At 43.2% G+C, this 25,248-nt stretch overlaps 1 protein-coding gene across 1 annotated transcript in view; it reads left to right on the forward strand.

Moving 5' to 3' along the window:
* The first annotated feature begins 229 nt into the window (after nt 1-229).
* The window catches only part of LOC137323645 (adenylate cyclase type 10-like), a 129,614-nt gene continuing 104,595 nt past the window's right edge, over nt 230-25,248 (forward strand). The window contains exons 1-7 of the mRNA XM_067987376.1: nt 230-594; nt 700-804; nt 7,017-7,055; nt 7,166-7,309; nt 21,925-22,130; nt 22,693-22,789; nt 22,888-22,976. Of these exons, the coding sequence (XP_067843477.1) occupies nt 246-594; nt 700-804; nt 7,017-7,055; nt 7,166-7,309; nt 21,925-22,130; nt 22,693-22,789; nt 22,888-22,976 (1,029 nt within the window). The 5' untranslated portion in view covers nt 230-245. The remainder of the gene's footprint in view (nt 595-699; nt 805-7,016; nt 7,056-7,165; nt 7,310-21,924; nt 22,131-22,692; nt 22,790-22,887; nt 22,977-25,248) is intronic.

A 25,248-nucleotide genomic window follows, 5' to 3' on the forward strand; every position in this document is an offset into this window, starting at 1 on the left:
GGACTGCGTAATTGTAAAAAGACAATCACCCGTTGGTGTCCCGATTACGTCTTTGAAATTCTGGAACAAGCCACTTAAAAAAAATTGCTGGTCCAAGAACGGGGTGGGTGCAACTGTATCTAATCTTTACTCAACACCCTCTTGCATTTCAGGATAGGAACGAGGAGGCGCTGCAGAGCTGACGTCACAGTGCTGACCGCTCCCTCTCCAGGGAGCAGGGAATCTGAAATGTTTGTTGACAGCTGATGGTCGCGTTACGTCACAATAGGTGCCCACGTGGTCATAAGGAGATGAAAAGTCAAACGGCGGCACTCGGAGGTCCGTTGGGAAGAGGGGGAGGAGGAGACGGAGAGGAGGGACGGAGAGGAGGGACGGGAAAGGAAATGGATTCCATTCCTAACAGGCACGCCGTCAGCTTCGTCCGGCCACTCACCCGGCTAAGGGTCGGCAGGCAGAAATCCATCTTCTCTGGCACCTATAAAATCTGCAAAATCGCCGCCAACGTGCCTGACCTTGTGGTGTATGAGGGGGTGGACCGGCCCATTCCTGATGTGGAACACTTTCATGGAGTCCTCCTTTTCGCTGACATTTCAGGTAAAAGCAGCAGCAGGAGGACTGCCAGCTGGGCGGAAAGGCAAAAGTGTTTCAGTGAACCAAAGTAAATGCCGGCCTCTCTGACGGTTTTCTGTTCTGCGACAGGGTTCACCAGCCTCACTGAGAAATACACGCAGAATAGCAAGAAGGGCAGTGGGGCCGACCACCTGACTAGAACACTCAACGGATACATCTCAGAGATTGTGGATCGTGAGTAAAGAAGACTTGGTTTGTGAGAGGTGTCTAATTCAGCACTCGCTGAAAATCTATAGAGATTATTATGATGTATTTTTGCTCTGTGCCAGGTATCAAACAAACTGACAGATTTTAAAGACAGTGCTGTTTTATCTTCTCAGTCCTTTTATATTTAAAAGTATGCATGCCACTCACAGGCCTACAACATTGTCTTCTCTCCCTCAAAAGAAAATGGAACTTGTTCCTATGATCTGCTCTGTGACTCTTGCAGTAGCTTGGCTGTCTTTATATCTGGGTGAGTGTAAAGGGCAAAGAGGAGGAGGAGGAGGAGGAGGAATTCCTGAAATGTGTTTGTGATCTTTCTTGAACAGTGTGTTTCCAGCCCAGCAATGAAGGATTAATGTAAGGAATCTTACAACACCAGGTTATAGTCCAACAAATTTATTTTAAAATCACAAGTTTTCGGAGATTATCTCCTTCGTCAGATTCATCTGACGAAGGAGATAATCTCCGAAAACTTGTGATTTTAAAATAAATTTGTTGGACTATAACCTGGTGTTGTAAGATTCCTTACATTTGTCCACCCCAGTCCATCACCGGCATCTCCACATCATGGCTACTAACAATGAAGGAAGCAGTGCTGGATCTAGTTCTGGGGAATGAAGTAGGGATGGGGGAGCATTTGGGGAACAGTGATCATAATATCATTAGGTTTAGAATAACTATGGAAAAGGACAAGGAACAGTCAAATGTGAAAATACTTAATTGGAGGAGGGCTAATTTCAGTGAGTTAAAAAGGGATCTTGCCCAGGTGGATTAGAATCAAAAATTGGTAGGCAAAACAATAATTGAACAATGGGAGGCCTACAAAGGTGATGGTTTGGGTACAGAGTAGACACATTCCCATGAGGGGGCAAGGAAGGGCATCCAAAGTTACAGCTCCCTGGATGACTGAAGATATAGAAATTAAAATTAAACAGTAAAAGGAGGCTTATAACAAATGTAAGGTGCATAATACAGTGGAGAACTAAGCTGAATACAGAAACTACAGAGGAGATCTAAAAAAAAAGGAAATGAGTGTATAAGGCTAGATTAGCAGCTAGCATAAAAGAGAACCCAAAAGTCTTTTATAAACATATAAATAGAAGGGTGGGACTGATTAGAGACAAAAAAAGAGATCTTGTGGAGGTAAAGGGTATGGCTGAGGTACTAAATGAATACTTTGCATCGGTCTTCACTAGAGAAGAGCATGCTGCCAATGTAGCAGTAAAAGAGGAAGTAGTAGGACAAAAATAAAGTGGAGGTACTTAAAAGATTGGCAGTACTCAAAGTAGAAAAGTCACCTGGTCCAGATGGGATGTATCCTAGGTTACTGAGGGAAGTAAGGAAATTGTGGATGCTCAGCCCACAATCTTTCAATCCTCCTTAGATATGGGGACGGTGCCAGACGACTGGAGGATTGCAAATGTGACACTGCTATTCAAAATAGGGGAGAGTGATAAACCTGGCAATTACAGGCCAGTCAGCCTAACGTCAGTGGTGGGGAAACTTTTAGAGACAATAATGTGGGACAAAATTAATTGGCACTTGCAAAAGTATGGGCTAATAAATGAAAGTCAGCACTGATTTGTTAAAGGAAAATCTTGTTTGCCTAACTTGATTAACTTCTTTGATGAAGTAACAGAGAGGGTTGATGATGGTAGTGTGGCTGATGTGTGTGTATATGGACTTTCAAAAGGCATTTAATAAAGTACCACATAATAGACTTGTAAGCAAAATTAAAGCCCATGGAATTAAAGGGATAGTGGCAGTGTGGATACAGAATTGGCTAAGGGTCAGAAAGCAGAGAGTAGTGATGAATGGATGTTTTTCAGACTGGAGGGATGTATACATGCTGTTCCCCAGGGGTCAGTATTAGGACCACTGCTCTTTTTGATATATATTAATGACCTGGACTTGGGTATAAGAAATAGGAGCAGGAGTGGGCCATACAACCCCTCGAGTCTGCTCTGCCATTCAATAAGATGTTGGGTATGGAGGGTATAATTTCAACATTTGCAGATGACATGAAACTTGTTTACTGCATTTCCAATGTGGAGGATAGTAACGGGGGAACTGGAGGCAATAATCTGTACTGAGGAACCATATGTAGTAAGAATAACTGAAACATGGCTACATAAAGAACAGGACTGGCAGCTAAATTATTGCAGGTTATAACATAATCAGAAAGGATAGGAAAGGAAGGGGGTGGAGTAGCTGTTCTAATTGGAGATAACCTAATGGCAGTAGAAAAAAGAGACATAACTAACAGAAGGATAGAAACAGCATCCATATGGATTGAAATAAAAGATAAGAGATCGATCACGCTAATAGGGGTTTACTACAGACCACCTAATAGTGGAAAGGAGGTGGAAGAAGAAGTATGTAAGCAAATATGTGAAATGAGTAAAGGACATAGTTAAAATCTCCCATGATTATTATTCTACCACCAAATAAACTGGCAAGAAAAGATAGGTTAAAAGGGTACAAGGAATGGCGTTTTTACAATGTGTGCAGGACTCCTTTCTTACCCAGTATGTAAAAACCCCAACAAGAGAGGAAGTACTGCTAGATCTAGTAATGGGAAATGAACCAGAACAGATAAGAGAAATAAGCATAGGGGAACATCTAGGCAGTATGACCACAACATAATAAGGTTTAAGATAAAGATTGAGAAGGACATAAGTAAGACAAAGACCAAAATAATAAATTGGGGGAAAAAGCTGATTTTCAGGGGATGAGAATAGAACTAGGGAAATAAACTGGAAAATGTTACTGATAAAGAAATAGAACAGTGGGAAACATTTAAAATGGTGATCTATTTAAGTAGAGTCCAGGAGAAATATATCCCACTAAAAAGCAAGAACAAAGTAGCCAGTAACGATACATCATGGATAAATGAAGAAATAAGGGCAAAATTGAAACTAAAGAAAAAGGCATACACTAAGTACATGTAACACTAACAAAGGAGAGGATGACAAAAGGGAATGCGAAAAGGTTAGGAAAGAAGTTTTTAAAAAAAAAAATTAGGAAGGCAAAGAGAAACTATGAAATGTAAATTATCAAGAAATAGTAAAGTATTCTACAGACACATAAATAACAAAAGGAAGATAGGGATAGGGCCACCAAGGGATACACACAATAAACTTGCAGGCAATGACAGCAAAATGGCAGAAATATTAAATAATTGCTTAGTCTTCCTGGTAAATAGTGACGCTAACATGGTGGGCATGACATTAGAAGAAAAGATATAAAGATATTTAAAATGGAAAAGGGGGAGATAATTGATAAACTAATCAAACTGAGAAAGGATAAAACCTGCGCATATTAAAAGAAGTTAGAGAAGAGATAGCAGAGGCACTATTACAGAGTTTTTAAAAACTCTGTAAAAGGGAATAGTGCCAGAGAACTGGCGGACAGCTAATGTGATTCCTATTTTTAAAAAGGGTTAGAACCAGTCCAGGGAACTATAGACCAATTAGCTTAATGTTGGTGTTAAGAAAGATAATGGAATACTTACTCAAAGATGTAATCGAAAAACATAGATTTCAAAAGGAAATGTCATAGTTGACTAACCTTATTGAATTCTTTTGAAAAAGTAACAGAAAGGGTAGACAAGGGTAATGTAGTAGATATAATATATTTGGATTTTCAAAAGGCCTTCAATAAGGTATTGCATAGTAGACTCATGGCTAAGGTCAGAGCACGTGGAGTCAGGAGACAAGCGGCAGAATGGATAGCAAGCTGGTTACAAAACATAGAGTAGGGGTTAAAGGTGGGAAGTGGTGTTCCACAAGGATTGGTGCTAGGACCACTGTTCGCCATTTACATAAATGATTTGCGGTCAGAAGTACAATTTGTGGGTTATAGTTAATACCAAGGACTATGACAAAATACGGGAAGATATTAATATACTTGTAATGGAATTTTAATATAGACAAGTGTGAGGTGTTACATTTTGGTAGGAAGAATAAGGCGGCCACATACTGCTTGGATAATAGTCTAAATGGGGTAGAGGAGCAGAGTGATCTGGGGGTACTGATACACAAATCACTAAAAGTAGTGACGCAGGTTAATAAGGCCATTTTTAAAAAAAAAAGCAAACTAAGCACTGGGGTTCATTTCTAGAGGGATAGAATTGAAAAGCAGAGAAGTTATGTTAAACTTGTATAGAACAGCGAGTGGTTAGGAACTGGAATGCACTGCCCGAGGGGGTGGTGGAGGCAGATTCAATCATGGCCTTCAAAGGGGAACTGGATAAGTACTTGAAAGGAAAAAATTTGCAGGGCTACGGGGATAGGGCGGGGGAGTGGGACTAGCTGGATTGCTGTTGTATAGAGCTGGCGCGGACTCATGGGCCGAATTACCTCCTTCCGTGCTGTAACCTTTCTATGATTTCAACCTTTGTTAGACACACTTTGAGTACTGTGAACAGCTCTGGTCTCCAAATCATAGGAATCTTACAACACCAGGTTATAGTCCAACAATTTTATTTTAAAATCACAAGCTTTCGGAGATTATCCCCTTCGTCATTCACTCACCTGACGAAGGGGATAATCTCCGAAAGCTTGTGATTTTAAAGTAAAATTGTTGGACTATAACCTGGTGTTGTAAGATTCCTTACATTTGTCCACCCCAATCCATCACCGGCATCTCCACATCATGGTTCCAAATCATGAAAAGGATATAAAGGCACTGGAGAAGGTGCAAAAAAGATTTACTAGGATGATACCAGAATTGAGGGGTTATACCTATCAGGAAAGATTGAGCAGGCTGGGGCTCTTTTCTCTAGAAAAGAGAAGACTGAGGGCTGACCTGATAGAGGCCTTTTAAAGTTATGAAAGGGCTTGGTAGGGTAGATGTGGAGAAGATGTTTCCATTTGCAGAGGAGATCAGAACTAGGGGCCATAAATTAGAAGATAGCCACTAATAAATCCAATAGGGAATTCAGGAGAAACTTCTTTATCCAAAGAGTGGTTAGAATGTGGAACTCTCTACCACAAGGAGTAGTTGAGGCAACTAGCATAGATGCATTTAAAGAGAAGCTAGATAAACACATGAGGGAGAAAGGAATAGAAGGATATGCTGATAGGTTAGATGAAGTAGGGAAGGAGGAGGCTCGTGTGGAGCATGAACACCGGCATGGACCTGCTGGGTCGACTGGCCTGTTTCTGTGCCGTACATTCTACGTTTTCAAAAAAAAACAGACTTCAGGAGTATGTAGACAGACTGGTGAAATGGGCAAACACGTGGCAGATGAAATTTAATGATGAGAAGTATGAAGTGATACATTTTGGTAGGAAGAATGAGGAGAGGCAATATAAATAAAATGGTACAATTTTAAAGGGAGTGCAGGAACAAAGACCTGGGGGTGTATGTACACAACTCTTTGAAGGTGGCAGGACAGGTTGAGAAGGCTGTTTTAAAAAAATAACACGTGGGATCCTGGGCTTTATTAATAGAGGCATGGAGTACAAAAGCAAGGAAAAGTTATGCTAAACCTTTATATAATGCTGGTTAGGCTGCAGCTGGAGTATTGTATTCAGTTCTGGGCACCACACTTTAGGAAGGTTGTCAAGGCCTTAGAGAGGGTGCAGAAGAGATTTATTAGAATGGTACCGGGGATGAGGGACTTCAGTTATGTGGAGAGACTGGAGAAGCTGGAGTTGTCCACCTTAGAACAGAGAAAGTTAAGGGGAGATTTGATAGAGGTGTTCAAAATCATAAACAGTTTGGATGAAGTAAATAAGGAGAAACTGTTACCTGTGGCAGAAGGGTCGATTTAAGTTGATCAGCAAAAGAGCCAGAGGCGACCAGAGGAAACACTTTTTTTACGCAGCGAGTTGTAATGATCTGGAATGCACTGCCTGAAAGAGAGGGTGGTGGAAGCAGATTCAGTAATAACTTTCAAAAGGGAATTGGATAAATACTTGAAGGGGAAAAAAATGACAGGGCTATGGGGCAAGAGCAGGAGAGTGGGACTAATTGGATAGCTCTACCAAAGATCTGGCACAAGGATGATGGGCCAAATGGCCGCCTCCTGTGCTGTACCTACAATGATACTTTCTCGAGGACAATTAGGGATGGGTAATAAATGATGGCATTGCCAGTGATGCCCACATCCCTTGGATGAGTAAAAAAACATACTGTGATAACTGTAAATAATTCTTAATCCTAATTTCTTTTAGATATTCTCCGAGCAGGTGGAGATATTGTGAACTATGCAGGTAAGAAGTTGCAACTGAACGTATTCTATAAGTTAGCCAATGTTTATTTTGGATGGCACAATATCCAAAGTATTGTTTAATATTGGGTATGATCATTTTCTCTCCCACAGGTGATGCAATGTTGGCACTATGGAGAGAGCAAAGGAAAGCACTGACTGAGCTTCTCACTTTAGTTGTCAAATGTAGTCTAAATATCCAGGACAAATGTGATAATAAGGATACTGAAGTAGGAGTCAAACTCAGAGTAAAAATAGGTAATTGCTAAGTGTTAAAAGCCGTTAGCAAATGTTAAATTGTAATCTAGTCATATTCCATTTATGTATTGCAGTGAATGGGTTATATTGTTGAAGTTTGTGTTAAAACAAACAACAATAACTGGCATATCATTGACTGTAAAACCTGTTTCATAAGCGCTCAAAATTTGCTGATGTGATAAGAACATCAGAAATAGGAGCAGGAGTAGGCCAAATGGCCCCTCGAGCCTGCTCTGCCATTCAGTCAGATCATGGCTGATCTTCAACCTCAACTCCACATTCCTGCTAGATCCCCATATCTCTTGATTCCCCTAGAGTCCAAAAATCTATCTATCTCGGCCTTGAATATACTCAATGACTGAGCATCCACAACGCTCTGGGGTAGAGAATTCCAAAGGTTCACAATCCTCTGCATGAAGAAATTCCTCCTCATCTCAGCCTTGAATGGCCGACCCCTTATCCTGCGATTATGCCCCTTAGTTCTAGACTCTGTAGCCAGGGGAAACAATCTCTCAGCATCTACCCTGTCACGCCCCCTCATAATCTTTTATGTTTCAATGAGATCATCTCTCATTCTTCTTAACTTCAGAGAGTATAGGCCCATTCTACTCAACCTCTCTTCATAGGACAAGCCTCTCATCCCAGGAATTCCAGTTCAAGTAAACAAATTTTTTATTCTCATTTTTAAAAATATCTTTAAATTAGCTTTATCTTATTAGCCCAGAGCTGCTCAAGGTCGTCCTCCATGGCCATCAGGAGTGACCTCAGTGGAAATTCAGCCACCTTCCACCTCCCAACCTGTAGCCACTGGAGAAACATCTAATTCGAGCACTGGGGTAGGCAAAGGAACATGAAAGACAGGCACAAAGGGAATGCACTAGGGCAAACAGTGATATTTTCGGTAAAGGATGAGATTATTTATTTGATAAATTTGGGTTTGCATTTAGATTTGGTGTTGATATTTATATTTGTAGTGAAGTGAGAGGGAGACCAATAAGGGTGGAGTGAAGGAAGGCAATGTGATGGTAGTTGTAAGATGAGGTAATGATTGTGGGACTGTTGGTGAATGGGCGAATCTGGCTTAGTTGAAGCGCTCCTTATTGCGCTGGTCTCTCTGAGCTCGGGCAGATAGGGGCTCTCTTGGTCGCTACCCCTCCTCCTCTTCTTCCTTCTTCTTGTCCTCGTCCTCTTCCTACTCCTCCTCCTGAACTTGTTCGTTTGTAGATGGTGGTAAGAGCTTCTCCCTCACTATGTTGTGCAGCATGCAGCAGATGACCACAAATCTGGATACCCGCTCAGCGGAGTGCTGCAAAGCTCCTCTAGAACAATCCAGGCAGTAGAACCATTGCTTGAGGACGCTCATTGTTTTCTTGATTATGTTCCTTGTGGTAGCATGGTTCTCAATGTAGGTCTGCTGTGCACAGGTTCCTACCTACAGTCGTGAACTTGGAAGTCTGGTTCGAATAAAAGTGGCACAGAGGACTGGCGCAGAATGAAAGAGCCATGACCACTGTTGGGATGGCAGGCACAGACCTGCTTGATGCTCTGCCTGTGGTTGCAAACCAGTTGTACGTTAAGCGAGTGCAATCTCTTCCGATTGATAAGTATTCCAGGATGCTGATGTGGAGTATGCAAAACAAAATGCATGCAGTCAATGGCACCTTGCACCATGGGGAAGTCTGCCATGCGTGCAAAACCTTGTGCCCTCTTGTCCTGCTTCTCTCTGTCAATGTGTTTCTAGTGGTGTAGAAAGCCTCCCTGATACATCGATATACTGCAAACTGTGAGATGTTGCTGATATGACCTGTTGCAGTCTTAAAGGAGCCCATGGCATAAAAGTTGAGGGTGATGATGCCATAGGCAGTGCTGGCTATGCCATGATTTAAGGCTGTAGTTGTGGCTGCAGCATCTGACATAGCTCGGTAACAGCCTCCTTGGTAAAGCGATGGCGCCTCATACATTGCTCCACAGTGGAGTTGAGGTCGGAGTTGTGCTCCCTGAAGATCCTCTGTGGATGTGGCCTCCTGTTGAGTGCCCTCCTCCTGCCTCTTCTAGCAGCTTGTCCTGCTCTTTGATGTCTTCTTTGGTGCTCCCAATCATGCTCTATACCCAGAGGCAGCCCCACTAGACCACCCATGTTTGCAGGCAGACTACCTGTGAACCTAACAACAAGAGTAGTTAAATATAGCCAAACTTCTTTCTATGTAGAGAAAGTGAACTTTTGAAGAGTGGTAGAGCACAGCAAAGAAACACTTAAGAGTCTCAGCAGTAGTGAACCTGCAACTAACCTGTAAGTACTGCATGATCTCTTTAAATATCGCTGTGGAGGGGGTCTCCATGACGGTTGTGCTGAGTGGACACCACCTGCTGACCCCGATCAGCTGCAGTGGTCAAACTCCCTGTGGTGAGTGCACCATTCCCAATCGTGCTCTATACCCAAAGGCAGCCCTACAAGACAACCCATATTTGGAGTCTAGCAATTTATAGGGTAAACAACAACAGCAAGTGAACTCTGAGGAGTGCTAGAAGTCAGCAAAAAATGCTTAGAAGTCAAACAGCAGCCAGAAATAGTAAACTAGCAACTAACCTGTAAGTACTGCATGATCCCTTTTAAATAGGACTGGCAAGGGAGCCATCATACTTTCAGTTAGTGTCCGGTTGTGCTGAGTGAGGTCAGCACATGGTGGCCGAGTAGCTGGGGCGGTCCAAAATGGTGAGTGCACATGACCCTCATCTGCATAATTTTCTGGCTGCTTTAAATCCTGCCGGCACTACCTCCTGCATCAGAATGGTGGGCTGTGCACTTCTGGTCGGAAGTATGCACGTGCATCCTGCCTGCCATTTTGGGTCCTTAGGTGGCCGCATAGCGCCTGAAAAACAGGCACTATGTGGCGCAATTTCTAGGTAAAGCAGTTTAAGAAGGCGGCCCAACGATACCTTCTCAGTACAGCTGAGGATGGACACCGAATGCAGCATTGCCCATATCCCATGAACAAATGAAAAATTTTAAAGGGCTTGGGGAAAGCACAAGGAAATGGGACTAAATTGATACTTCTTTCAGAGAGCTGGCAGGGTAAGGTGGGCCAAATCACCTCTGTGTTGTCAAATTCTACAATTCTATGATCCTTCTGAGGTATAACTGTTCTCTGAAACTTTATCTATAAAACCTTTCTAAATTCATCTTTTAGCTTCTTTTCAAATCATTTGGGAAAACAGAAACTGAGAAATCCAGTTATAACATGAGGAAGAATAGATATTTACAATAACTCAAAAGGTCAAATTATGTTTTTATTACATGGTATTTTTTTTTAACCTGTGCTTTTAGGATCGAAAGCCATGATGTCCGTTTTCCCATGAAAATCATAAATTGACACCCTTGATTATTAGTGTATGTTCCTTTTATGCATGTACTCAATTTTATTTTCTTACCTCTTTTAAAGTTCAGGATACACAACAAAATCATAGGCAAGATATACCAGATTGAAGACTGCTACCTGGCACATAGCAACACTGGGGAGGGGAGGGGTTGTGGGGTTTAGCTGCTCTGGGGAAGGCTGAGAGATTGTCCTGGCAGAATCGGGGTAGAGAGCTTGGAGTTTGGCAGCACTTTGGCAAGGGTTGATAATTCTCATGTGAATTCAGTTTTTTTTTTACTCCAAAGCTTCCAAATTCATCTTCTCTCCCCTCGTTTTTCCTCACCCCCCTTCAGCTAGATAAATGAATAACTAGCACTGCTGCATAATTAAATAGAATCATAGAAAGGTTACAGCACGGAAGGAGGCCATTTGGCCAATCGAGTCCTTGCCGGCTCTCTATGCAAGAGCAATCCAGCTAATCCCACTCCCCTGCTGTATATCCAAGTAGCCCTGCAAATTTTTTCCTTTCAAGTACTTGTCCTGTTCCCTTTGAAAGCCACGATTGAATTTGCCTCCATCACCACCACCACCCCCCCCCCTACCCCCGGCAGTGTGTTCCAGATCCAAACCACTCGCTGCATAAAGAAGTTTTTCCTCGTGTCACCTTTGGTACTTTTGCCAATCGCCTTAAATCTATGAGCTCTGGCTCTTGACCCTTCCGCCAATGGGAACAATTTCTTTTCATCCTGTCTAGACCCTTCATGATTTAGAATACCTCTATCAAATCTCTTCTCAACCTTCTCTTTCCAAGGAGAACAACCCCAGCTTCTCCACTCTATCCACGTAACTAAAGTCCCTCATCCCTGGAATCAGTCTAGTAAATCTTTTCTGCACCCTCTAAGGTCTTCACATCTTTCCTAATGTGCAGTGCCCAGGGTTGGACACAATACTCTAGTTGTGGTCGAACCAGTGTTTTGTAAAGGTTCATCATGACTTCCTTGCTTTTGTATTCTCTGCCTCTGTTTGTAAAGCCCAAGATCCCATATGCTCTTTTAACCACTTTCTCAACCTGCCCTGCCACTTTCAACGATTTGTGCACATATACCCCCAGATTTGTCTGTTCCTGTATCCCTTTGAGATGTGCCCTCTAGTTTATATTGCCTCTCCTTGTTCTCCCTACCGAAATGTATCGCTTTGCATTTTTGCGTTAAATTTCATCTGCCACGTGTCCGACCATTCCACCAGCCTGTCTATATCCTCATGAAGTCTATCGCTATCCTCCTCACTGTTCACTACCCTTCTAAGTTTTGTGTCATCTGAAAATTTTGAAATTGTGCCCTGTACACCCAAGTCCAAATCTTTATATATCAAGAAAAGCAGTGGCCCTAGTACCGACCCCTGGGGAACACCACTGTACACCTCCCTCCAATCCGCAAAACAACCGTTCACCACTACTCTGTTTCCTGTTAATTAGCCAATTTTATATTCATGCTGCTACTGTCCCCTTTATTCCATGGGCTTCGATCTTGATGACCAGCCTATTATGCGGCACTTTATCAAATGCCTTTTGAAAGTCCATATACACAACATCAACCACATTGCCCTCATCGACCCTCTCTGTTACCTCATCAAAAAAACTCTATCAGGTTAGTTAAACATGATTGGCCTTTAACAAATCCGTGTTGGCTTTCCCTAATCAATCCACGCTTGTCCAAGTGACTGCTAATTCTGTCCCGGATTATTGTTTCTAAAAGTTTCCCCAGCACCGAGGTTAAACTGACTGGCCTGTAGTTGCTGGATTTATCCTTGCACTCTTTTTTGAACAAGGGTGGAACATTTGCAATTCACCATGTTTTTTATTTTCAAATTTAAATATAAATAAAACAGTTTGTGCAATCAAAGCCATTGAGCATGTCTTCCTCTGAAAAAGCCTTTCTGTTTAAAGTAAGACCATAAGAGATAGGAGCAGGAATAGGCCATTCGGCCCCTCGCGCCTGCTCCGCCATTTAATGAGATCATAGCTGATCTGATTTTTTACCTCAACTCCACTTTCCTGCCCTTTCCCCATATCCTTTGACTCCCTTGCTGATCAAAAATTTGTCTAACTCAGCCTGAATGTATTCAATGACTCAGCCTCCACAGCCTTTTGGGGTAAAGAATTCCAAAGATTTACGACCCTCTGGGAGAAGAAATTCCTCCTCATTTCCGTCTTAAACGGTCGACCCCTTATTCTGAGACTATGCCCCCTAGTTTTAGATTCCCCCATGAGGGGTAACATCCTCTCAGCATCTACCCTATCGAGTCCCCTCAGAATCTTGTATGTTTCAATAAGATCTCCTCTCATTCTTCTAAACTCCAATGAGTATAGACCCAATCTGTTCAATCTTTCCTCATAAGACGACAACCCTTCCATACCCGGAATCAACCTAGTGAACCTTCTCTGAACTGCCTCCAATGCAAGTATGTCCTTCTTTAAATAAGGGCACCAGAACTGTACGCAGTGCTCCAGGTGTGGTCTCACCAGCACCCTGTACAGTTTTTTAAAATTCGTTCATGGGATGTGGGCGTCGCTGGCGAGGCCAGCATTTATTGCCCATCCTTAATTGCTGTTGAGAAGGTGGTGATGAGCCGCCGCCTTAAACCACTGCACTCTGTGTGGTGAAGGTTCTCCCACAGTGCTGTTGGGAACGGAGTTCCAGGATTTTGACCCAGCGACGAAGAAACTGCGATATATTTTCAAGTTGGGATGGTGTGTGACTTGGAGGGAATGTGCAGGTGGTGTTGTTCCCATGTGCCCGCTGCTCTTGTCCTTCTAGGTGGTAAGGTCGTGGGTTTGGGAGGTGCTGTCGAAGAAGCCTTGGCGAGTTGCTGCAGTGATCCTGTGGATGGTCCCCTTCATAAAACCATATTGACTCTCCATGATTTTATTATGAATCTCCAAATGTCCTGCTACTACTTCCTTAATTATGGATTCTAACATTTTCCCAATGACAGATGTTCGATTAACTGGTCTATAGTTATCTGCTTTCTGTCTCTCTCTCTTCTTGAATAGGGGTGTTACGTTTGCGGTTTTCCAATCTGTTGGGGCCTTTCCAGAATCTAATGAATTCTGGAAGATTACAACCAATGCATCCACTATCTCTGTAGCCACTTCCTTTAAGACCCTTTGATGCAAGCCGTCAGGTCCAGGCGACTTGTCAGCCTTTAGACCCATTAGTTTACCTAGTACATTTTCTCTAGTGATGGTGATTTGTTTTTAGTTCCTCCCTCCCCTTTGCCCCTTGATTTTTGACTATTATTGGTATGTTATTAGGGTCTTCTACTGTGAAGACAGATACAAAATATCTGTTCAATTCCTCTGCCATTTCCTTGTTTTCCATTATTATTTCCCCAGTCTCATTCTTTAAGGGACCAATGTTTACTTTAGCTACCCTCTTCCTTTTTATATACTTGTAGAAGCTTTTACTGTCAGTTTTTATATTTCTCACTATTATACCAATTTCATCCTTTATTAACATAACTACCCCACCACCTTTACCTTTTTTCCTATCCTTCTGAAATGTTAAATAACCCTGAATATTTAGCTCCCAACCTTGGTCACCTTGCAACCACGTCTCTAACGGTCACAAGCTCATACCCATTTGTTTCTATTTGTGCTGTCAATTCATCTATCTTATTACGAATGCTGTGCGCATTCAGATAAAGAACCTTTAATTTTGTCTCTTTACCATTTTTTCCTACCCTGGCCCCATTTACTAGTTTGTACGCTCTGTCCCTTCCTGACACACTCTGTTTATCATTATTCCAATCACTTTCCTGTACTACTTCCTTGTCTTTTCTCTATCAATCTAAACTCCCCCCCCCCCCCCCCCCCATTTAGTTTAAAGCCTTCTCTACCACCCTCGTTGTTCGGTTTGCCAGAACACTGGTCCTAGCATGGTTCAGGTGAAGCCCGTCCCAATGGAACAGCTGCCTCTTTCCCCAGTACTGGTGCCAGTGCCCCATGAATTGAAACCCACTTCTCGCACACCAATCTTTGAGCCACGCATTCATCTCTCTGATCTGATTTACCCTGTGCCAATTTGCTCATGGCTCAGTTAATAATCCAGAGATGATCACCTTTTTGGTTCTGCTTTTTAATTTAGTCCCTAGCTGCTCAAACTCCCTCAGCAGAACCTCTTTCTTATTCCTACCTACGTGAACCACGACAACTGGATCCTTCCCCTCCCACTCCAAGTTTCACTCCAGCCCTGAGGAGATGTCCTTAACCCTGGCACCGGGTAGGCAACACAGCCTTTGGGACTCTCGCTCTTAGCTGCAGAGAACAGTATCTATCCCACTAACCATACTGTCACCTACTACAACCACATTCCTTTTTACTCCCCCCCCCCCCCCCCCCCCCCCCCCCCCCAACTTGAATGGCCACCTGAACCACGGTGCCGTGGCCAGTTTGCTCATCCTCCCTGCAGTCCCTGCGCTCGTCCACAAGGGCTGCAAGAACCTCGTATCTATTGGACAAGTGCAGAGGCTGAGGCTCCTGCAATGCTACCTCCTGGATCCCCGTACCTGTCTCACTCGCAGTCACACCCTCCTGTCCCTGACCACGTGCCAATTCTACAGTATTTAGTCAAAGGGGCGTTACTGCCTCCTGGATCAAAGTGTCCAGGTAACTTTCTCCCTCCCTGATGCATTGCAATGTTTGCAGCTCGGACTCCAGCTCCTCAACTCTGAGCCGAAGTTCCTTGAGCCGCAGATGTAGTCGCCCTGGACAAAACTGTCCAGTAGCTCCCGCATATTGCAGCTGCAACACATCTCCTGCCCTGTCATAACTATTTTATTTAATTGATTACTACAATGCCAATCAAATTTATTTTTAGGTTGAACCAAGTACTGGCCTTGTTTAACTTATTAAATTAAGTTTAGTTTTTTTTAAAAAAAAATTAGTTTTATGCTATAAGTTACTTAGCCCACAATCCTAAGAAAGAAGAAAATAGAGATACCTACCACCAACCAACTACCGGCCTTACCTGTGACGTCCCACTGCAGTTTTGTTTTGTTGTTGCTGTGACCCGCTCGGTACGCTCCTCTCCGCTGACTAATCAAATGCACCTGACCCCTTACTGCACCAAATCCCCATACTCATCAAATTCCCAATTATAGACTCTGTTGAAACCAGACTCCGTCGATAGCTGCTACGCCGTGCTCCTTTACTACAAAGTAAAATAAGAACACTTGGGCCAGGGTGTTATTGGTACAGAAAATAGGTCAAAGTGAGACTTCCATCTGCTGGCCCAACTCCACTGCCAACCTAATACATTTTTCAGGATTTTTTTTCCATTCTCTGGATGTGGGTGTCACTGGCAAGGCTGGCATTTAATGCCCATCCCTAGTTACCCTGAGAAGGTGATGGGCTGCCTTCTTGAAATGAAGGTGCTTGTTACTTGGGTCGGGAGTACTGAGACGGGAAGACAGAGAATTTGGACTTGCCCCCTCACCTCTTGTTTAAATGCAGCAGCCTCCCCACCTCATTTTCCATTCTGCATCACTCCGAGACCACATGAAAATGTGCAACTACCTGGAACATTAAGGCCTCAATTTTAGTCTTGTGCAACTTTCACCTGGGGGAAAAAAAACTTTTAAAATTTAATTTCAGCTTGTTTTCAAATAATTTGTAAAAACAAAAACTCGGAAAACCTTTTCCAGCGTAAGGAAAAAAATTTCCATGATCAATCGTTATTTTCTATCAACAATAAGCGATTTATGATTCTAACTAAAAACAAAATTAAACATATATACTTCAATCACTCCTAGCTTCTGTCTGCTCTCTATTTGTAATAGCCTCTCCATTTGACGTAAAAATGAAATCAGTGTTAGTTTTTACATGAAACGTTTACCAAAAAACAAGTTTTTAAATTCATCCTTTCTTAAAATCATTTGGAAAAAACAAGCAGATAAATATTGTCACAACCTGAGGCAAGGCATGCATTGCTGTTATACAGTGAGAACAGTACTTACAGATGCTAGGATAGTCTCCACATACACGTATTATTCTGAGAATTGCAGGCATAAAGGTAATTTTTTTTTTATATTCGTTCACGGGATGTGGGCGTCGCTGGCGAGGCCAGCATTTATTGCCCATCCCTAATTGCCCTTGAGAAGGTGGTGGTGAGCTGCCGCCTTGAACCGCTGCAGTCCGTGTGGTGACGGTTCTCCCACAGTGCTGTTAGAAAGGGAGTTCCAGGATTTTGACCCAGCGACAATGAAGGAACGGCGATATATTTCCAAGTCGGGATGGTGTGTGACTTGGAGGGGAACGTGCAGGTGGTGTTGTTCCCATGTACCTGCTGCTCTTGTCCTTCTAGGTGGTAGAGGTCGTGGGTTTGGGAGGTGCTGTCGAAGAAGCCTTGGCGAGTTGCTGCAGTGCATCCTGTGGATGGTGCACACTGCAGCCACAGTGCGCCGGTGGTGAAGGGAGTGAATGTTTAGGGTGGTGGATGGGGTGCCAATCAAGCGGGCTGCTTTATCTTGGATGGTGTCGAGCTTCTTGAGTGTTGTTGGAGCTGCACTCATCCAGGCAAGTGGAGAGTATTCCATCACACTCCTGACTTGTGCCTTGTAGATGGTGGAAAGGCTTTGGGGAGTCAGGAGGTGAGTCACTCGCCGCAGAATACCCAGCCTCTGACCTGCTCTTGTAGCCACAGTATTTATATGGCTGGTCCAGTTAAGTTTCTGGTCAATGGTGACCCCCAGGATGTTGATTGTGGGGGATTCGGCGATGGTAATGCTGTTGAATGTCAAGGGGAGGTGGTTAGACTCTCTTGTTGGAGATGGTCATTGCCTGGCACTTGTCTGGCGCGAATGTTACTTGCCACTTATGAGCCCAAGCCTGGATGTTGTCCAGGACTTGCTGCATGCGGGCTCGGACTGCTTCATTATTTGAGGGGTTGCGAATGGAACTGAACACTGTGCAGTCATCAGCGAACATCCCCATTGCCACACTCGGTCAAATGCTGCCTTGATGTCAAGGGCAGTCACTCTCACCTCACCTCTGGAATTCAGCTCTTTTGTCCATGTTTGGACCAGGGCTGTAATGAGGTCTGGAGCCGAGTGGTCCTGGTCATTCAATTGATAGAGCGATAGCTGTGGGAAGAATATTAGCCTGAACCTGGGCTTTGGAGAGGCTCAAATCTCCATGGAATAGTAATAAAGTTATTTGAAGACACAAACATTTTGTGGGAAAGTGTATTTCAGTCATTGTGAAAAATGTTTTATTATGTTGGGAATCTCATTTTGAGTCAGCAGTCATCAGGCTGGGGAGAGGGAATGACACAGGAAGCTTAACACCAGAGTTTTGCAGCAGGAAGTGTGCATTAGGTGCTTGCTTTTTAATATATTACTTGGAAATCAGCCATGCACTGCAACATGGTATGTCCGAAGATTTGGTGTTTAAGGTTGGAAACATTATATCGTATAAAGTGTAGGTGTATGTCCTTTTTAAGGCTAAAATGTTGGTGTTATTAGGCACTGGGGGCGCTAAATTGGGCCGTGTAGTGCCTGTTGTTTCGGCGCTAAGCGGCCTTCCGAATAGCCAAGATGGCATCTTGGCTGTGCCCGCACGTTTCCAGCGTGACGTGCGCTGGACACCATCTTGGCATAGGTATTAGCGCATGTGGAAATACCGAAAGCTGGCAGCATGTAAAGTAAGGAGAAAATGGATACGATCAGCGTGCAACGCTGATTTAAAGTGATGAACATCTTTTTGGAATTTATCGCTTAACTCAACGCACAATCTTAACCACGACCATCTGAACGTGTCTGAGTGTTTGGAGGACCCCCACCAGCGATATGTAAAGGGATCATGCAGGATTGACAGGTTAGTGGCTGGATTATTGCGTCTGGCTGCTGATACGTTTAAAACTGTTCTTGGAGGTCTCCTGTACCTGAATACTAGGACTAGGGGACATAGCCTAACATTTAGAGCCAGGATGAGTAGGAGTGAAGTTAGGAAATGCTGCTGCACACAGTGTGGGAGAAGTTTGGAACACTTTTGCAAATGGCAGCTGAAGCTACCTCAATTGTGAATTCTAAATCTGAGATTGATAGATTTCTGTGAACCAAGGGTATTAAGGGATATGGGGCTAATGCGGATATTTGGAGTTAGGTCACAGATCAGCCATGATCTCATTGAATGGCAGACAAGGCTCGAGGGGCTAAATGCCACTGCCACTTGCTGCCTCCTGATATGTGCCAACTTCTCCTGCAAGAAAGCGGGACGTGTGTATGGGTGATGTGCCTGTCATGATTGAATAGCTGCCAGTGCGTGTGGCCTGTGAGTTGTCGGTGCGCGGCTTGCAACAGTGGTAACTTGTTATGGGGAAAGGAAGCATCTGATTGGCAGAGTTGAGTACTGATGGAAAGAGTTTGTTGGTGGGTGATGGGGGGTGTAGTGCATGGAGCAGTGGATGTGGCTAGTAGTGCAGTTGGTAGGAGATGCCTCTTGACAGTTGATCTTGCTCACCTTGACCACTCGTGTCAAAGCATTGAACTTGTTTCTGCACTGCATCCATGTTCATGGTGCTGTGCGCCTGTACAAAGGGACCTGGGTGTCCTTCTACACCAGTCACTGAAAGCAAACATGCAGGTGTAGCAAGCAGTTAGGAAGGCAAATGGTATGTTGGAATTCATTGCAAGAGGATTTGAGTACAGGAGCAAGGATGTCTTACTGCAGTTATACAGGGCCTTGGTGAGACCACACCTGGAGTATTGTGTGCAGTTTTCGTCTCCTTACCCAAGAAAGGATATACTTGCCATAGAGGGAGTATGGCGAAGGTTCACCAGACTGATTCCTGGGATGGCAGGACTATCATATGAGGAGAGATTGGGTCGACTCGGCCTGTATTCACTCGAGTTTAGAAGAACAAGAGTGTATCTCATTGAAACATAAAATTCTGACAGAGCTAGACAGACTGGATGCAGGGAGGATGTTTCCCCTGGGTGGGGGGTCCAGGACGAGGGGTCACAGTCTCAGGATACAGGGTAGGACATTTAGGACTGAGATGAGGAGAAATTTCTTCATTCAGAAGGTGGTGAACATGTGGAATTCTCTACCACAGAAGGCTGTGGAGGCCAAGCCACTGAATATATTTAAAAAGGAGCTAGATAGGTTTCTAGACACAAAGCATCAATGGATATGGGGAGAGCATGGGAATATGGTATTGAGATAGAGGATCAGCCGTGATCATATTGAATGGCAGAGCAGGCTCGAATGGCCTACTCCTGCTCGTATTTTCTACATTTCATCCCCCGCTGCTTTTTGTGCATATGTCTGGAGGGATGCTTGCCCCCCCTCCACCCCCCCCCCCCCACCCCCAAAACACGGATATAGGATATCTCTCCTTCTGTCCACCCCTTGCACCAAGGCCTCTAGTGCATCAGCGGAGAACCTTCGTGTATACACTCTCGCAGGCTTGGTACAAACTCAGATCGGCAGATTTGGTGAGGTCTGGCATGCAGATTGGAGGATGTGGGATTTAGTAGTGAGCAACCTTAATTCAATGGTTTAACATAACTCATGAGTTTGTAAACATAGGGACGGGAGCTGCATCTGTGTTTTACATGCATGATGTCTGATCTCCGTTCAGACTCCTTGCAGACAGCAGGCTGTTATTTTCAGCAAATAACAGGTACTGACTACCTTTTTTTAAAGAGACAGCCTGCCTTTGTGACTGGGCTTCCCCCTGCTGGTGGAAAGTGCGAATTGCATTGAATTCTCATGGCAATGCTGATTCAGAACACTGCTTGAAGGTGAGTACTGAGGCCGGATGAAATTCTCGTCCTGCCTGCGCAGGGGCCATTGGGCATGGGGGTAATAGTGGATCGCGCTACCCATGCCCAATAATAGGCTCTATCCATTTTTTTCCTGTGTTTCTATAAAGGTTAATTAAGAGCCTTCTGCTGTTAAGTAAACACAAGTGTCAATTCAGAGGCTATAAATATCCTGATTTTGGTATTTGTAATCCTGGATACTTTTGGTTTCTTCTTTGAAGGGAGTCGCAAAAAGCTCAAACCACAGATATAAAAGGTAATCTAAAAGCAATGTTGGCCTTTATCTCAAGGGGTTTGGAATACAAAAGTGAAGAAGTTATGCTTCAGTTGTAGAGAGTCTTGTTCGCACCTAATCTGGTGTACTGCGTTCAGTTTTGGGCACTGCACCTCAGGAAGTATATATTGGCCTTGGAGGGGATACAGACCAGATTCACCAGAATGATACTGGGGGTTAAATTCATCGTTGCTGGGTCAAAATCCTGGAACTCCCTTCCATCAGCACTGTGGGAGAACCTTCACAACACGGACTGCAGCGGTTCAAGAAGGCAGCTCACCACCACCTTCTCAAGGGCAATTAGGGATGGGCAATAAATGCCGGCCTCACCAGCGACGCCCACATCCCATAAACAAATTTTAAAAAATTGAAGTCAGGTTGCATAAACTTGGTTTGTATTCCCTTGTGTTTTGAAGGTTGAGGAGTGATCTAATTGAGGTGCTTAAAATTTTAAAGGCATTCGAAAGGGTAGATACAGGTAAACTATTTCCTTTGGTGGGGGAATCCAGAACAAGGGGCATATTCTGAAAATTAGATCTTGATCATTTTAGGAGTGAAATCAGGAAGCACTCTTTCAGAGTAGTGGAAATCTGGAACTTCCCCCCCCCCCCCAAAAGGCTGTGCATGCTGGGTCAATTGAAATTATCAAGACTGAGATTTTTGTTAGGTAAGGGTGTCAAGGGATATGGAGCAAAGGCAGGTAAATGGAGTTGATGTACAGATCAGCCAAAATGTAATAGGATGGTGGAACAGGCTCGAGAGGCTGAATAGGCTACTCCTGTTGCTATGTTCCTGTGTTCCTTGATTCAAATGTTTGCATGGAAGGGACAGTTTTCCAAGTAAAAACACTGCTTTGGACAGAGTTCTACTGGCAGAAGAAGCAGCATGTAAAGCTATGATGCTTGGATTCTGTGAAGACCATGCAGTAGCCCTTTCATTCCTTTTAAGGTTTAAGGTGTGAGTGAGCTGGACTGTTTGCAGTGTATATTTCTGATGCATTTTGAGAGTTATTTTTGATTTAACTCTGATATAGTGAGGTACCAGGTGAGAGTCAGACAAACAAGTGTTGCTGTTAATAAATATTGGGGCAGATAAACATATCTGGTGTTACAAAGTTAGTGAGTTTGTGTATTGGTGGTGATTATGCATTTTCTTTGCAGGTATTTCGGCAGGAAAACTTTCCAAAGTGGTAATGGGAGATGAGGACTCTCGTTATTATGCACTGATTGGCCGAGCAGTAGATGAAGTTCGGAAAGCTGAAGGACTTGCTTTAGCCAATACTATTATTTTATCCCCAAATGCATGGGAACTGTGTGACAGAGAAAATCTAGTTGTTGAAAAGATAGAAAATGAAAGAGCTGTAAAGGTAAATAAAAGGTTCCTCATGTTTTATTCATTGTTATGATGAATTATAATTTTAACAACCCAGTGCGTTTGCCTTTATTACTTTGTTAATTATTTCAAATATCTGTCATTCTTCAATCAAAGAAATTGTTCCAGGTATGTGTTCTAAATTTCAATTTCACTAATTTCCATTTGTGTCATCTGACCCTACTTGATATACTTGGTCAGAGGTTCTGTACCTCCAGATACAGTTTGTTGAAAGTAGTCAAGACATTTAGATGTTTGCTTTATGAATCGATTGAATGCAGTGGTTATTTATTAGTTTTTCAAGTTTGTCATTACTCCACTGTAAAAAAAAATGTTTTAATTATGAAAGAATTTTTTGAACTATGTTGCTATGAAGATTTTGTAACATTAAAAAATCTCAATTTTTAATTTGAAAATAATGATTTTCAAACAACTTGAATATATCCTTACACTGTTTAGTTATGGTTAGTAATGTAACAATATTAACACAAAATGTTAGTTGTCTGGTGATGTGATTATGAAAGAAATAGGTATTTTAAAGTGTGTTTTTAATGCAGGTGCGATACATTAAGAGAGATCCTCACTTTTCAGTCGAAGACTATTTAAAAACTTTTGGAACCCATTTGGAGTATCAAGAAATTGGTGTTAGTAAAAGTATGTTCATTCTATAGTTTCTGTTTTCTATGGTTGGCTAGCTAATATATTTGGGCTTTCATTTGGATACAAGAAGCTGATTTTTGATTCATTTACAGAGGCAATAAGAAAATCATCAAAGTTATTGCCAAATGCACAACTTGAATCTGTCCTCCGTAAATATCTCCTGAGAACAGTTTTACTAAAGGTATGTAATTTTAAGATGCCGTGAATCATTACAATAATCAGATTGTAATATCTACCTTTGTTAAACCTACCTGAAGGATTGTGTACATTTTTTTGATACTCCTCCATGTGTTCCTGGATGTATTATCTGGAGTCCCTGTTCACCTTGAAGTCCATAAGGTCTTTAGCAATTGATGGATTTTCAAGATGTAGCTTTATTTTGTATCAGGTTGCTTCAGCAGTATATGAATATGCACCTTGTATTAATTACAGTTTTCAGGTTTTTTTTCCCAGTCTGTCTTTTTAATCTGAACATTTTTTACTTGAATTGTAAGCCTTCCAAACAGGTTTCTGCATGTCATACTTGTTCCTTCACTTACTTTGAAAAGCACAAAACATGATAGAGAGATAGGCCTAATACCATATAATATACTAACATTTGTAACAGCTAAAAACTTGGAAGGATATTGGATAATAGAGTAGTTATATGTGCATCACTGCTATTAGAGGCAGTGCGACGATGTTTCACTAGATTAATTCCTGGGATGAGAGGGTTGTCCAGTAGAATGGGCCTATACTTTCTGGAGTTTAGAAGAATAAGAGGTGATCTCATTGAAACAAAAAAGATTCTTAGAGGGCTTGACAGGTTAGATGCTGAGAGGATGTTTCTCCTGGCTGGAGGGTCTAAAAATAGGGGACATAGTCTCAGGATAAGGGGTCGGACATTTAGGACTGAGATGAGGAGGAATTTCTTCACTTGGAGGGTCGTGAATATTTGGAATTTGCTACTCCCAGAGGGCTGTGGATGCTCAGTTGTTGAGTATATTCAAGACTGAGATCGATAGATTTTTGCACTCTGAGAGTCAAGGGATATGGGGATCGGGTGGGAAAGTGGAGTTGAGGTCGACGATCAGCCTTGATCTTCTTGAATTTGAGCAGGCTCGAGGGGCCGCATGGCCTACTCCTGCTCCTATTTCTTTAAGAGCTTTGTAATAAGAATTGAATTACTCCTAAATTAGGGTTGCCATCCCTCTGGTTTTGGAGCAGATATTATTGTTTGGGGTGGGCTGTCTGGAAATTTATAAATTTAAACTGGACACCGAGGGAGTGAACTTCCTTGCTGTTTTTAGCCCGTTAGCGATGGGATAAAAAGTTTTCTGCACTATTTATACAAAGTCTAGGGTGCAATTGATGGCATGCGCGTTGCACAGAACACCCACTTGCCTACCTCAATAGGAAGGGATTCCGCTCCCTCAGTGTCCAGGCAGTGTTTGACAACAATCAGAGGATCCTCCATATTAGCGCAGGAAATTGCCTTGAGGCCTTCATTCTTCATTGTTCAGGGAAGAGAATTCGATCCATGGATGGCTTTTGGGTGACAAAGCATACTCCCTGCTCCCACTGATAATGATCCCAATCAGGTTGGCCTGAACAGCAGCAGAGGAAGGCTACAATGAGATACAAGCAGCTACCTGCCTGCCAGCGTGTTGAAAGCATGCTTTGCTGCCTGGTCAGGTTGGGATGTGATCTGCAGTATGCTCCACATCAGATATTCAGAATAGTGACAGGCAGCTGTTCCCTTCATAATTTTTCTATTCAGGAAGGGCTACAGTTTGATGTGGCTGAGAAGGAGGCCCTGGCTCCTGTTGATCCTGAATTACATGGAGCAGGCTACCAGGATGTTATGCATTCAAAGGAGTCCTCACTGACTGCTACGAGGAGCACAAGAGGACAGATCCTGTTGGAAGTCTTCTCCTCTGTCAAACCTTTGACCTCACTGCTGACCTCCTTCTTTCCCTACTTACAAATAAGGAGACATTCCCTCAACCATTACCCATCCTCCTGTATGACAATGCATCAGTTTTTTGTCCCAACGGGATTCTGCCAGTAATCATCACCTGCTGGCTTGTCCTTCCCCACCCATCACAGGTAAATGGCAGTTGGGGTTGGTAGATTTCCCTCCCATCTGCATGTATTACTGCTGCTTCTCGGGTCTGCCATGGGGATGATGGCAATAGGACCTGGGAAGCAGCAGTAATGGGCCTGAGATCTTCCCATGGTGGAAGAGGGCGTTGTAGTGCCATCTTTTCCCTCCATTCCGGCGCTTATCTATCTTGGTCTCTAATGAGGCTTACTGAGCTTTTAATCTTCTGATCTTTGGGGTGTTGCACTTTTAACTGCCCGCTGCCTCTTCTGTTCCACTGCAGCACCACCAGGATTTTGCTGCCAAGCAATGGCAGGATCTCCCTTAGTAGTGGGAATTCTTCTGGGACCCCTGCGTGCACATCAAATGA

Source organism: Heptranchias perlo, chromosome 7 (assembly GCF_035084215.1).
Source record: "Heptranchias perlo isolate sHepPer1 chromosome 7, sHepPer1.hap1, whole genome shotgun sequence".
Lineage (NCBI taxonomy): Eukaryota > Metazoa > Chordata > Chondrichthyes > Hexanchiformes > Hexanchidae > Heptranchias > Heptranchias perlo.